Source organism: Elgaria multicarinata, chromosome 17, assembly GCF_023053635.1.
Source record: "Elgaria multicarinata webbii isolate HBS135686 ecotype San Diego chromosome 17, rElgMul1.1.pri, whole genome shotgun sequence".
NCBI classification, from domain to species: domain Eukaryota; kingdom Metazoa; phylum Chordata; class Lepidosauria; order Squamata; family Anguidae; genus Elgaria; species Elgaria multicarinata.
In genome coordinates this window covers 18,169,417-18,185,206 of record NC_086187.1, presented here as the reverse complement: position 1 = coordinate 18,185,206, position 15,790 = coordinate 18,169,417, and the positions used below count along the sequence as shown (strand labels likewise).

General features: G+C 41.8%; 1 protein-coding gene across 1 annotated transcript in view; it reads right to left on the bottom strand.

Annotated features, from left to right (window-relative positions):
* Nucleotides 1-11,255, bottom strand: part of VPS35L (VPS35 endosomal protein sorting factor like) — an 88,685-nt gene extending 77,430 nt beyond the window's left edge. Inside the window, exons 1-6 of the mRNA XM_063143507.1 lie at nt 11,196-11,255; nt 6,402-6,501; nt 5,031-5,195; nt 4,253-4,375; nt 3,093-3,117; nt 1,944-2,020 (exon numbers count right to left, since the gene is read on the bottom strand). Of these exons, the coding sequence (XP_062999577.1) occupies nt 1,944-2,020; nt 3,093-3,117; nt 4,253-4,375; nt 5,031-5,195; nt 6,402-6,501; nt 11,196-11,212 (507 nt within the window). The 5' untranslated portion in view covers nt 11,213-11,255. The remainder of the gene's footprint in view (nt 1-1,943; nt 2,021-3,092; nt 3,118-4,252; nt 4,376-5,030; nt 5,196-6,401; nt 6,502-11,195) is intronic.
* Between the last annotated feature and the right edge of the window lie 4,535 nt (nt 11,256-15,790).

Genomic DNA, 15,790 nt, shown 5'->3' with positions numbered 1-15,790 from the left:
CGATGTACACCAAAAAACAGACTGTGTAAAGAGCGATAGCCCATCAGATTTTTTTTTTAATCACACTTTCATTTACGAGAAATCAAGCATTGGGCCACTATAAGGTTTGGGCTTTTTGTTTTGGTTTTTCAATGAAGGCCATCAATCAAGAAAAGCCGTTAGGAAAATACACTGAATGAACAAAGTCAAAGACTCTTTTTCCCCTTCTTCCTGCCCCATTCCTTGTGCCTTGCGTGTTGCGCCTTTTTAGATTGCAAGCCTCAGAACAGGGACCGTTCTAATTAATTGATAATGTGTAAGCCACTCTGGGAGCCTTTGGGCTAAGGAGCAGCATAAAATTACTCCCAAATAAATAAATAAATAATAAAATAGAGATTCAGGGGATCCTAGAGTCATATCATTCAAACACCAGCACTGGAGGCAAACAATTCACTTTGTTTAGAAACATTTTTGTTATCAGAACTTTGATCAAAACTTTACCACTGCCTTTCCCAGCCTAGCGTTTTAGACTACAACTCCCAACAACCCCGATCATTTGCGATGCTGGCTGGGGCTGATGGGTGTTGACAGAATGAAATTTAATAGGGATAAATGCCAAGTTCTACACCTAGGAAAAAGAAATCAAATGCACAGTTACAAGATGGGGGATACTTGGCTCAGCAATACTACAAATGAGAAGGATCTTGGAGTTGTTGTAGATCACAAGCTGAATACGAGCCAACAGTGCGATATGGCTGCAAGAAAGGCAAATGCTATTTTGGGCTACATTAATAGAAGTATAGCTTCCAAATTGTGTGAGGTACTGGTTCCTCTCTATTCGGCCCTGGTTAGGCCTCATCTAGAGTATTACGTCCAGTTCTGGGCTCCACAATTCAAGAAGGACGCAGACAAGCTGGAGCATGTTCAGAGGAGGGCAACCAGGATGATCAGGTGTCTGGAAACAAAGTCCTATGAAGAGAGACTGAAAGAACTGGGCATGTTTAGCCTGGAGAAGAGAAGATTGAGGGGAGACATGATAGCACTCCTCAAATACTTGAAAGGTTGTCACACAGAGGAGGGCCAGGATCTCTTCACGATCATCCCAGAGTGCAGGACATGGAATCATGGGCTCAAGGTACAGGAAGCTAGGTTCCAGCTGGACATCAGGAAAAACTTCCTGACTGTTAAGAGCAGTATGACAATGGAACCAATGACCTAGGGAGGTTGTGGGCTCTCCCACCCCAGAGGCATTGAAGAGGCAGCTGGACAGCCATCTGTCAGGGATGCTTTAAGGTGGATTCCTGCATTGAGCAGGGGGTTGGACTCGATGACCTTGTAGGCCCCTTCCAACTCTACTGTTCTATGATTCTATGACATCTAAATCATCTGGAGGGCAGCAGGTTGGGAAAATCTGGTTTAGTCCAATGAGTTAAATCGGTCACTCTCCACATGCCCAAGTTACACACAAAAGAGCAACCCATCAAGGCAAGATGTTTTGATTTCTGAAGACCTAAACTGCCTGGGGCCAGAATATCTCAAATATTCACCTTCTTCCACATGATCCTGCTCAGCAACTTCATTCACTTGCTGTCGATTCCTCCACCCACTCTCTTTCAGAAATACAGCAGGTGAGTTCCTGCGAACAGAACATTTCAGCTGCAGCAACCAAGACCCTGAACAGCCTTCTTAAGGGAGGCCCAGCTATCCCCTACATGGTTTCCTTTTATACAGGCAGAAAAGGCTATTTTATTTCAGTAGGTAACTGTGTGTTACCTACTGTGTGTTTTTTTTATCCTCGTCACGTTTTTAGTCTCAAAATTGCGGTTGGTTTTATCGTCACCGTATATGTCTTACTACGTTAGGTTTTTTTTAATTGTAAATCACCTTGAATATCTGATAGGATATTTAAATATTTGATAGAAAGGGGAGGTATAAATGTCCCCAAAACCCAGGTGCTTACTCACCTCTTCAAGATCATCCAGCTCTTCCAGCCTTGTCCGTACTTTCTCGGAAACTGCTGATCCCGGAGTGGACGCCTTTCCTGCAGGCAATTTACATGTTTGAATGCCTTGAACTGTGCCCGAACAATCCATAAATTTGTCTGGGTCCAGGTAATCCGCCCCGCACACTCAGGTTCTCTGGGAAGAATTTACTCCAGCCAACGTAAACAAGGCTGACAACTATTACCCAGAAGACCTTTTTTCTTCTGCCGCTCCCAGTTTGTGGAATGGCTTGCCGGGAGAGATTCGCCAACTTAACAGTCTTCCGGGATTTAAGAAAGCCGTAAAGACTGATCTCTTCCAGCAGGCCGACCCACTTGAATTTTAAATTTGCCTTTTAATGATGTGCTGCTTTTAGTGATATATTGGTTTTAAATGTTTTAATTAGTTGTATGATGTTTGCATTTGTGGGGTGCCCCACCTTGGTCCAGAGGGAGAGGCGGGTAACAAATTATTATTATTTATTATTATTATTATTTATTATTATTTTTTATTTATTAGATTTATATCCCGCCTTTTTTTCCTCCAAGGAACCCAAGGCAGCATACATATTCCTCCTCCTCCTCCTCTCCACTTTATCCTCACAACAACCCTGTGAGGTAGGTTGGGCTGAGAGGCAGTGACTGGCCCAAAGTCACCCAGTGAGGTTCCATGGCCAAGTGAAGACTAGAACCCGGGTCTCCCGACTCCCATTCCAATGGAGTCATAATGCCTAAATGATGTCTTCAAAGGCACAACAGCTATTCAAACTTCACACCTCATGGTTCGACTGTCACAATTTTTTTTGTTTGTTTTCAAACTTTTCTAGTGAGCAGTGTGTTGTGGATTATTTATGTGCCAAATTTCAACTTTGAGGTGTTCTGTTAAGCCTCCTGGTTTGGGAAACAAATGCAGAAGTGTCCAATTGTTAGATTTCTCTAGTAACCAGAGTGCTTTAGTACTACATGTGTATCGAATTATGCACTAGCTCAACAGAGAGCACCTGAACAATTTAAATATTCCCATAACCATGACAGCTATGAAAATGTCTTATACAAAAATAGAAAATAATTCTGGGGTATATATTTTTAAAAAAAATTCTCTACAGTTCAATATATGGAAGTGTCTGCTTACCTTTTTCAGTTCCCATGTACAAATTCTGAAAGGAACAAACACGATTTTATATTTTAAAAAAAATGTATTTCTGAGGTAAATTGTTCCCTCCCACCAACAACTTTAGACATATAACAAAAAGACAACACACTGATTAGGACCTATCTAGTTTTACAATGTGCTGTACAAGCTTTTGAGAGTCACAGGGCCTGTTCAGAAGAGACTTTAAACCCTGCCGGTTAAGGCTTTGGTTAAGCAGCAGGGTTTAAGGTGTCCTGTGTGATGTGTTTTGCTAAACCCTGCTCACTCACTAACCCCAGTCAGACTGTCTGCAGCAGGGTTAGCGGCTCTAACCATGGCTTAAAGAGTTGTGTGCGACAGTACAGCTTTTGGTTAGGGCTAACCCCAGAGAACCACAGTTTCACTAACCTCAGTGTCGTCTGAACAGGCCCACTGACTCTTCTACAGGCTGGATACTTAAAACATTTGCTGAAGACGCTATGCATAGTTTGTGTCGGGGTGGATAAAAATCAATGATTTTTTTAAAAAAATAAATAAAAAAATATTTTTTTAATTTAAATCAGATTTTTTTTATTTAGAAATGATTTTTTTAATAAAATACTTTTTGAGGAAAAATCTATCTAAAGATAGTTTTCTATTTAAGATATATTATAGTCCAAAGGTTATTCATCATGAAATAAGGATTAGTTTTTAATTATGTAGCATGAGGCTGTATATTCATGCAATGTTTAAATTTTTTGGTAAATGAATTCCGTTAATCAATTCACAGAGGTTTCTGTAAGATTATTGGGCAATTTTTCTATCTAGAAGATATTATCACAGACGCTTGGTTTTACAGTTCTCAGAACTGTGAATTTGTGTCTGCAGAGATCACAATCCCATCGTTCCTTTGCAAATCTATGTACACAGAATCAACCCCTTACCTCTTAAATGCTCAGTTTCAAAAAATTCAATGAATAGAGTGCACTTTTTGGGAGGGGGAAGTCACATGATTAAATCGAGTCTTTCTGAGTAGTGATTTAAATTGTGAATTAAATCAAATCCGCCCTGGTTTGTGTTTACAGCCGAAGTCACTTCTTTTTCCTGTACCAACCGGATCTGTTGCATTAGACGTTTGCTTGCATTCACCATTTTAAAGTAAGAAACAGAGGTTCACTCACAATGGAGAGCTTTTCATTTGTGGTGTACCGAGCAAGGATTTCGCCCCGTTTGCTCGACCACGGCTCAAAGTCGCTTCCTACGGTCAAGCTCTCTTCTTTATCGCGCTTCTTTCTGGCATTCTCCTACAGAGAAAGAAGAAAGAGGGTATAATGTCGTCACATAAATGAGAAGTTCAGTTTCTGATATATACTGTCAAGGCATCTTTAATCTTGGACGACATTTCATCCAAATAGATATATGAACATGGGTAACTAGTGGTAAACAGCCGAAAATCTCTTGCAGAGTGCAAGGACAGCAATATATCATTTCCATTTCTAGTCTAGTCAATATGATGAGAATTTTACTGTCCGGCTCTGGGATCCCTTGAGGTTTGCAGAGGAAGCTGGTAGCAAGAGCAAGGCAGGAAGGTGAATCAAGGCAGGAAGAAAGCAGGACCCTGGATAGCTCCAAGCAGGTCCTGCAGTCTGGCACTCTCTCCTACTAGAACAATAGGAAAATGTTGTCTCAGCAAGTAGCTGTAGCCACCTGACGCCTTATCCAGGCAGACTGGATTTGGCTGACTGGCCCTCGCCTGATTTTGCCGTCTGAGACTTCTGTGAAGCCGGGAACTAATCCTCTAAGCCACAGGATGATGGCAGGGTTGTGTCCTCTGGCCAGGAGGGCCCTAAATAAGGCACTGGCTGTTCTACCCCCCAAGGAAGTAGCCTGGGCTTCATCCTCATCAGAATCTTCTGCTGCACACTAGAACGCCCAAGGGCTGAGGCTCATGACCATTACCAGAGTTGCAGTGAGGACTGGATCTGCAGTTGCTGCAAACATGGACAAAGGATCTGTGCCATCCAACACACTGCTCAGAGGATCTAGCATTGAACTGGAGGAGGAGGAAGACGTAGAGGAAGTACTCCCTTTACGGCCCAGTTTCTTTGTCTTAGATTCAGTGACCTGAGGAACATATACAAAACAATGGTCAGAGAGAGTTGAAAGTATTTAAGAAATTGGTACGTAGCCCAATCCGATGCACATTTACAGATATAGAGAGGTATTTTTAAATAGATTCAGCAGTATATACATCTATTAAATAATATCAAGATGGAGGGGGTTCAGAGGAGGGCAACCAGGATGATCAGGGGTCTGGAAACAAAGCCCTATGAGGAGAGACTGAAAGAAGTGGGCATGTTTAGGCTGGAGAACAGAAGACTGAGGGGAGACATGATAGCACTCTTAAAGGACTTGAAAGGTTGTCACACAGAGGAGGACCAGGATCTTTTCACAATCATCCCGGAGTACAGGACACGGAATAAAGGGCTCAAGTTACAGGAAACCTGATTCCGGCTGGACATAAGGAAAAACTTCCTGGCTGTTAGAACAGTATGACAATGGAACCAATGACCTAGGGAGGTTGTGGGCTCTCCCACACTAGAGGCCTTCAAGAGGCAGCTGGACAGCCATCTGTCAGGGATTCTTTAAGGTGGATTCCTGCACTGAGCAGGAGGTTGGACTTGATGGCCTTATAGGCCCCTTCCAACTCTACTATTCTATGATTCTATATTCCAAAGAAACCCTTGCTTATTTCAATATGACCAAGTAAGCCTGCACATGACTGCAGCTCCACCATCTTGGTTTGAGACAAGTGCCACTGAAGCTGAAATCTGCAACAGCTTCAGGCATGCCTAAGCCCACATACTAAGAAAAGTGATGGTGAAGAACTAAAATGCATACTAAACTGAGCCTAACTCTAAACAGCATCAGGGAGTAAAGCAGCGCTTTAGGTAAAATCCATGCCCAACAACTAGAAAACGAATATTTATACCATCAGTGAAAAGGGATCATGATTTAACAACTGTATTCTGTTTAAACAAGCGAACTTCATAAATCAGGGTTTGAAGTTGGATTGTTTTAGAACTAGCCATGGTTACTTTTAAACCATGATCCCTGGTCTGGATGAGGTGGGAAGCCATGCTGGGTAACCCCATGGGCCAGTTCTGCCCATGAACCAGAGGTTGCCCTGTGCATTAATGCCAAAAAAAAAATGGTCCCGGGTCTTTACTAATTGGTCGTAATAAAGGTATTATCTTAACTGTGCCTTTTCCATTTTTGTCTGAACAACCGACATGGTACAATTTGTGAACGATTTCAAAGGAAACCTACTGTAATGGGTTTGAGTGGATGGTAGTCTCCAAACTCCACAGACACAGCTTCCAGCCTACATGCCTCCAATTCACGTGCGTAGTTCCTTGGTCTTGCATGCCTGAAGGAGAAAAGTATAAAGAATCTCTAGATCCATGCTCATGCTGAAAACTGGGCTCAAATGAGTTGTTTAGTGTCTCATGGTTCAGACCCCACTATGTACATAGTCGTTTGGGCAGGTTACATGTCCTTTGAGACTAGCCAAATCCATCGACATATCGTCCATATTATTGGATACTGTGTTGCATCAACAGCCATTGGTCTTGTTTATGCACTGAGCAGGGGATTGGACTCGATGGCCTTGTAGGCACCTTCCAACTCTACTATTCTATGATTCTATGATTCTATACCCCTTGTCTATAACTTGATTAGTTCATTTTTCCTGCTCCATCCCCTTCCTTTTTCTCTGTCTGCCTCTGCAACAAGTGCCACGCAGTCACTCCAGAAACGAAGCAAGTAACCATATCTCATGCCTTCAGTTCCTTGCACATCCAGCTTTAAGGGGTACTTGCAGTTAAACAACATTAGAAAGCACCATGTACATTGATGGTGCTATATAAATAAATAATAATAATAATAATAGTCTTCACTGATGACGTGTAAAAAAGCACTAATAAAGTATCATAGAATCAAAGAATAGCAGAGTTGGAAGGGGCCTAAAAGGCCATCGAGTCCAACCCCCTGCTCAGTGCATAAACAAGACCAATGGCTGTTGATGCAACACAGTATCCAATAATATGGACGATATGTCGATGGATGGCTGCAAAATAGGGTGCCTCAAAGTGCACCTGCTATGTTCAAAGACTGCTGCATGTTACAGTTTAACTGGGATGGATAATCCCTCCATGAAGCTATCTGCCAATGGACAGAACGCTGAAGTGAATAGACCAAGGGCAGGCAAGGGGAGTAAATTGATTTGAACTTTTAAACTGGCTCTAGCCTGCATTTATTGCCTCCAATACTAAATGCAGTGTTGCCACGCTTTCTCTGTCTAAAGCAACTCTGCTGTAAATCACACCAGACTTTCCAACATTTATAACCTTTTATGAAGTCATTTATGCATGCTGTCATTGCCACATTCCGTGGCACTTGGTTCTATTGTTTAATTTCACCCTTTTCAGGAAATATTTCTGTTTGTGTCACCTTTGACCTTTCTTCTCATTTTAAGCCTTATGGGCTCAATAGAGTAATGCCACCCATTCTACCGACCAAAAGGTTGCAGATTCCTCCATTGTTGGCTTTAGCAATTGATCCGATCAAAAGGCCAATGTCCAGAGGGAAAATAAGCAGCCAATCACATCCTGCAAATCAGCTTTAGTTCACAACTCTTCTAGCAGAAACAACGCTTATTTTTATTTCAGCAGCCCTCTCTTTAAAATTCAGAAGAACTCAGAAGAAACACCAAACAGTCTTCATGAAAGAAAGGCTTTACAACCTAATGAGACATTGTGAAAGAAGGAGAAAGGGAATCCAGCAAAGCACACACGCCTGTCTCTCTAGATTTCTTAATCTCCAGTTTCCTGCCTCCGTTGTGCATAAATATTCCCTTGAATGCACTATTCTCAATGGACCTCAACTCTTCTGCTACTTCACTTGCCCCTTGAGCTAATTAGCATCTGCAAGAAGCTTCACAACTAAGAGCAAAGGGTTTGGAGCGAGAGAGTGCTCCCTTCACATTTTTCCAGAAGCAGCCTCCTCGGAAGATTCTAAGGCAGCAAGAAAAAGTAAATCTGCGTAATGCAAAAACTTTTAATGCCAACCCTCTCTATTGCAAAACGAACCAAAACCACAAGAAAAGATTTGCTTCCCCCCCCCTTCTCAATCTGGATCACAGAAAATCAATTATTGTATGTCTGTTTGGGAGAGGCGGATGTTGAATTCCGTAAATTTATATAAAGTGTGTTTATATAAAGCGTGTTTGCATCGTTTTATCCTCATATTTTATTTAATGTCCACAGGTTTGTGGAAAGCAGTATAAAATTTGTATGGCATTACATTTAATGTCCACAAGTTTGTGGAAAGCAGTATAAAATTTGAGTAACAAGAACGACATACTAGATGCTGTTGGATTCCAACTCCCATCAGCCACAGCAGTGCAGCCAAGTGTCCAGGATTGGCTCTGGGTTCCCCACTGCTGTGGTTCAAAATCCCATAAAATAGACCCAATGGACGACCTTAGACAAGCTGAAGCTTTCTAAAGCTCTAATCCAGACTCCTCCAATTTGGCACGCACCAGATGTGGCACACACATCTCCCATTATACCCCAACCAGTATGTTCAATGACCTGATGGCTGGGGACGATGGCAACTGTGGTCCAACACATCTTGGAGAGCACCAGGTTGCAGATAACGCATGATGCATTGAAACTGACTTTTGAGACCACGAGCACGGCAAAGTTTTAAAATATGCATATAAAGAATAGCACTACCCATTCATGGAGACAAGTACCTTCGTTCTACAGGATCATAAGATGCAATTATTATTTTTATCTATAAGAATAAAACAAAGGCACGTATGTAGGTGTGTGAATAACATTGCCCAAGTAATTCCACCCAGCTGGCACATGACAGCAGTAATCTTGAAATTATCTGAATTTCAGTACCACAACATTATTTCATATAAATTTCACCTTCCTTAGTTCAACACTAAGCTTTCCTGGAATGCATAAAAATTTGGTAGCATAGAAGGATTGATTTCCTAATATGAACCAACAGCGACACCAACTGGATGCTGAAAGAAAGTTTTAAATTACTTTTTTCTTCAGTCAAAAGCAGTCTTCACTGCATATCCAGAGACTTAAAATAAGCCAATTAAAACGTTTGAGAAGTACATAGATCTCTCTACAAAACCAAATTCTGGCTCCATTTGAAAAACCTCTCACAAGAGCCTTCTGTCTGCAAAAACCTCAAATGCCACACATTATTTTATTCCCCTCCACCTTTCCATCAAATGATCTAAAGGACAATTTGTATCAAAACAAACTTCACCAAATAGTTGCGTGAAGCACTATCAACTTTACTTTCGTGTTCTATAGAGGAAACCAAGTAGATAAAATCTTCAACTTTTTAATTTATTTTTTAAAATTTATTTATTTACAATATTATTATTATTATTATTATTATTATTATTATTATTGCATTTATACCCCAACTTTTTTTCCTCCGAGGAACCCAAGGCAGCATACATAATCCTCCTCTCCATTTTTATCCTAACAACAACCCTGTGAGGTAGGTTGGGCTGAGAGTCTGTGACTGGCCCAAAGTCACCCAGAGGGTTTCCATGGCTGAGTGGGGACTAGAACCCAGATCTCCTGACTCCCAGTCCAACACTTTAACCACTACACCACCTCCTATTCAAGAATTTCAGAGCAGTTAACAAATATAATCAAAGAATTAAAAAACCCATCAAAAATACATTTTTAAAAGAAAAACCGTGCAAATAAAATCGTGGTGGTCATTAAGGGAAGACTTCCTGGAACAACTATGTTTTCAGGAGGTGCCAGAAGGAATACAAAATTGGTGCCTGCCTGACCTCCAGAGGCAGGCAATTCCATAGGAAGGGGGCCACCACGCTGAAGGCTCTTCTCCTGGTGGACTCCAATCGGACCTCCATAGCTCAAAATTTTGTTTTAACTGTTTTATTCTGTTTTTATTTTCATTTTACCTTGTACACCGCTCCAAAAATTTTCAATGGGGAGCGGTATATAAATATTCTAAATAAAAAAATAAATAATAAATTTTTATCCTCACAATAACCCTGTGGAGTAGGCTAGGTTGTGAACTTCGGCTATTGGGCAGTACAGAAATGTAATAAATAAATAGGCTGAGATGGTGACTGGCCCAAGATCGCTGGGGAGGGTGTGGTGCTGGGGCAGACTTCATGGCTGAGTGGGATTTGAATCTGGGTCTTCCTCAGTTTTAGTCCAATGTACTAAATAATACTCCACACTGACTCTTTACCTACACAGGTTCAAATTAAAATAAAAGAGAATTTTGATTAAATGGTAGGATTTCCAGATGAGCTGTTCAACAGCGGCACAGATTTCCTGGGAAAGTTGTGGTCTCTCCCCGTCATCGGTGGTGTTTAAACAGAGATTGGATGACAACTATGAGAGCTACTGGAACAGCAAATTTCCTACATCGCCGGGGGTTGGACTAGATGACCTCTAGGATCCTTTCCAACTCTCATGATTCTATGTGACGCTAGTCCAAAAACACTTATGCCATTCGTTCGCCCACACCCTAAAATGCCACAAAACGCTTTGTCGTCAGAGCCTTTTAAGCTTATCCCTTAAACGCCACCCATTTCCCAACATACATTTCCCGTCACTCCAGCTCCAACTCCTGGCAGAGGTGCACCTGTTGGATTGCTACCTGTCACAACACTGCTAAGAGTCACAGAGCCTCTTCCAAGGCTTTGCCTTAAGGCTGCTTCTATCCACATGCACATCAACATGAACCCACAGCCCCATTTTCTGCCTCCCCCCATTAAAGTACCATATGCCACACAAAAACAGACACCACCACCACCCCATCCCATAGGGAGGGTCCAGATCCTCAAGCCCCTTCCCCCATCCCCTGAACATTTCAATTCTCCAGCAAAGCTTTGCAAGGTTATTTCTGCTGAGAGGAAGAAACGAAGGCCGGAAACACCTTCGCGGGGAAGCCTCCCCCGCGGGTTACAAGGCCTCATTTCTTCTCCCCAGCCCTTTCTCTCACGGGGTGCCTGTATCTACAGCCCCCCCAAGTCCTTACCAAGGAAAAGCAGCCATCTTGCCTCACGTGAATCCCCCGCCCCACAGCTCAGCCCTTTCATCGCTTTCCGCCCCGCCTCAGGCGGAAGCCGGAGCCGCCATGTTTGAGAAGGGCACGCGCCAGGACTCTTGTGCTTTTCAACGGGGACATCATGATATAGAGACAGAGGATGGTTCAGTCAGTGGAGGCTGGTGGCTCCAATCTCAGTGGGGCTTTGAATCCACTCTGGGTTCCAGCCAGAACTCTAAAGGAACTCTCCAAGGGGCTCAACCCTACCCCCAAAATGGGGTCAGCAATTCTGAATGTTAAAAGCACTGTGCAACTGTGTGGTGTAGTGGCTAAGGTGTTGGACTGGTTTGAGTCCCTGCTTGGCCATGGAAACCCACTGGGTGACTTTGGGCCAGTCACAGACTCTCAGCCCAACCTACCTCACAGGGTTGTTGTTGTGAGGATAAAATGGAGAGGAGGAGGATTATTATGTACACCGTCTTGGGTTCCTTGCAGGAAAAAAGGCTGAATTTAAATGCAATAATAAATACCTGGTACTGAAATTAGTGTGCGTCTTACAATCGATGGCGTCTTAAAATCGAAGAAATATGGTAAATAAAAATAAACTACACTCAAACTTGTTTTCTCTTTCTCCTTGAGCTTGCTCCTTTCTGTAGTTTCTTGGTTATACAGAGGCACGTGGAGGACATGTTAGCTGTGGTAATGGAGGATGGTCCACGCCCACCACTCCTACTCTCTTGCTGCAAATGACCAATAAAAAAATTGTTGACCAGGGCTCTAAAGTATGTATGATTATTTGATGTGTCGGTTTTCTTTGGCATGCTATGGATCTTAAAGCTGGATCCATTTCAGATCTAGTCGAAATACAACATTCAGCCCAGAGACTAGCAGGAGCCTCCTTTTTTCTTTGATGCCCTATCAAATACAGTCTATATGGCGTAAGCGACTCTCATTCACGTCTCATCCATGTGAAGGAACTCCACGTAGTGGGAAGCAGGACCATCCCACTGACATAATGCATACTGCTGCCCCAGAGTAAGACTGAGCACCTATATGTATTCATCTACTTGCATGTGGGTTCGCCTTCACAATACATGGAAGTTGAGTCATCGACACCAATGGTGTAGCCTTACTTCTAAAAATTTATTTATTAAATTTATATACCACCCCATAGCCAAAGCTCTCTGGGCGGTTTATAAAAGTTAAAAACAGTGAACATTTTTTTAAAAAAAGTATACAAAATTTAAACCATCAAAAAAATATAAAAACAGTATAAAACAGTATCCATTTTTAAACAACAGTTCTGGGGGCCATTAAAAAACAAACAAATTTATGTGGCACCCACTTGCAGATGTGTGAAGAGATCTTAAGTTTGAAGGAATGCATTAAATTGCCAAATGGCCTCAGTTTCCTTTAAAGCAGCCTTCCTCAACCTGGGGCACTCCAGATGTGTTGGACTACAACTCCCAGAATGCCCCAGCCAGCCGAGCTGGCTGGGGCATTCTGGGAGTTGTAGTCCAACACATCTGGAGCGCCCCAGGTTGAGGAAGGCTGCTTTAAAGCCAGGGTGACTGGTTGTGTGCAGAGTGGGCTTTTTGTTGTTTTTAAAGAACTGTTCACAAACGGCAAAACCAGAAAAAATATTGACTGTCTGAATGGCCTTTAGAAGGTAAGTGTGGGGGAAGTATTCTGCACTCCCAAGATTGAGAAGTAAGGAACATATTTAAAAAAAGAATGCACCCTCACTTGTAATATTCATAATAAAAGTTTGAAACATGGACAATGATCTCTGGTAAAATTCTCATCTTGACACCCAGTGCCCTAACTATTCAAGACAGATGCCCCTTAGCACACTCATTGTGATATCTTGGTTTTTATTTTATTTTGGAGACAAAATTACAACCTACAAGATCATCGACTTCCAGGTAAGGCTGGTAAAGGCTGGAGTCTGAAATCTTTCCAATATTACTGAATGCGGACTTTTGACATCTGAAGTATCCATATCAAGTTGGTGAATGCCACTGTGTTATAGACTTTAAAATGACAGATCAAAAACTTTTTTTAAAAAAAAAAACTGAGTTAAGAAGAAACAGACACTGAAAAGATTAAAAAAAAGTTTTATTGTGCAATATGCTTAAGGAAAAAAAGCAAGACAGGTGAAAACGAAAATACAAAAATACGTTTTATAATGATAATGCATTTCACTCAAAATTAAAAAATAAACTGAAAATTAAGATAATAAATAAATATAAAACATATCAAATTACAAAAGAGATCCTGGCACTTATAAATAGAAGGCCTTATGACAGTTAAACATTTGACATTTCAGTACAGACTTTCAAATTAAAATAAAAAGTGTACTTGGTATATTAGAACAAAGCAATCATTTGTCTGTATTCAAAACTTGCTTGTACTCACATATTATCTACTCCTAAATTAACACCACAGCACATGACTGGCAAACTTTAACATTTATTTTAGCACAGGCACATCAAGCAAGCTGTAGACTACTTCTAATCTGCAAGGCAACATCCACAATTCTTAAGATGCATTTCGTTTGTCTGCCTTTTGTTGATTCTTTTCATACTTCTAAGGAAAAGATTGAAGTCATGCAAAGGCATTAAGTATCAAAAGTAATATCTAACAACTATTTAGGAACCCAATAAATTAGTTCCATGACAAATGCTTGCATTGTGCTGCATAAGTGAGCCAATAGGACCCTTTGAACAGATAGCCTAGAAGAGCTGTATTCACATGTAACAATAAACCAGAATTGCTGGTTTATCCTGCATTTATCATTAATGGCAGCACGTTCGGACATGCAGGTCATTCAATCCCGCTTTGGTCTTCCCTTCGTGCAAAGCCAACCAGAAATGGCAAGCCTTGTGTGACGTCCAAAACCGGGCTTCTGGGTTGTAGCTTCCCAACAAGCCAGGATTAAGCAAATCCTGGCTTGTTTGGGAGCAAGAAATCTGAAACCCGGGGTTTGGACATCACACAAAGTTTGCCATTTCTGGTTTGTTTCACCTGTTCACAAGAAGGGGAGAGGAAACAAGCAGTTTGGGCTTATTATGTGTGAACACTCCATTATGTTGAAGAACTGCTGAGCAGTTTGCTAATCTCCACCATACGCTCTTCCACACTGGCATTGCTGTATTCCACCACCCACCACCCGAAAGTTTAAAATACTGCATGATATATAAGAAGAGCCTTCCCAAACCTGAGAGTTGTCATCCAGCACGTCTGGCAATCACCAGGTTGGGAAAGACAGTACAAAAGCATTAGAAGACGCACATAATGAATAGGTTTACAGCCATCCCCATATAAATTAGTAGATCTGTCAATGTATGAAGTTTCCCCCAGTTTGTTCAATTAAACTTTAATTTTTTTCTATTTACAATGAACAATAATTTGATCCAAAAATGTAACAGTGCCAGATCTGAAACTTCCAATATTAGCAGGTTATTACCAATTTAACATTCATTCAACTGCTAACAGCTGGCAGATTCGACCAAAATGTTCCTCAAATGGCCCTGTTTGATTCCATATATTTCAAAGCCACAGTGAGACCCAAGTAGTTCACCTCCATCTAAATTAGCAAGTATCAATACAAGTACTTTTTTTTCCAGAAATGGCTTTGTTACTGCAAAAGTTTAACTTTCTAGGAAATTAAGCAGGATTTAAGGGCTGTGGCTATTTTTTTAAAAAAATGTACTCAATATTCTTATTGAAATTTGTTATTTCGAAAAAAGACAACAAACTAGAGTTTGTTGGATTATTGGCCCTCAGAAACCAAAAGGACTTTTGTTATAATCCTATCCCAAATGATTGACAACTGTATCCTTTCTCTCCATTAATTATCCAAAGTTTTTGTTAAAAGAAAAGATGCAAAAGACAGATACTCTGGTGTTTTTTAAAAAAGATCAAGGTGGCAAACTTTTAGCAAAAGAAACCTCCTACTAAATAATTGCTTTTCCTACATTTTGTTTACACTTTGTCCACTTCAAATTTATGGGCGAACTGGCCAGTCCAAGGTCTGATCTGTTGACTGCTGATCCAGACATAAGATGGAGGTGCTGATTGGACCACCATGAAATCAATCCTAATGATATCTTTGAAGTGATATTTCACATTATGCTGGAAGCAAGAACGTGGCAGGAGAAGGAAAGGGGAAAAATCAGTAGTGATGCTGCAAGGTAGGGCCGAGGCCCCAAATCTAAGGCCCTAAATCCTAGGCGGTTCCGGCTCAGCCCGAGACGCCCCGAAGCCGACTGGCTCCAAAGCTTCGGGGCACCTCAGGCCATTTCAGAGTGGCACTGGGTGGTCCTCACCTGCAGCCGCCACCTCCTCATCGCTCCTGCCGGCTTCCGGATGTCAGTAGAACCAGGCCATGCACAATTTTAAGATATCGCGGGGGCTCTGGAGATAGAGGTACTAATCTCTAGAGCCCCCGCGATATCTTAAAATCGCACGCGGCCTGGTTCTACTGACATCCGGAAGCCGGCGGGAGCGATAAGGCGGCAGCAGCAGGTGAGGACCACCCAGTGCCGCTCTGAAATGGCCTGAGGTGCCCCGAAGCTTTGGAG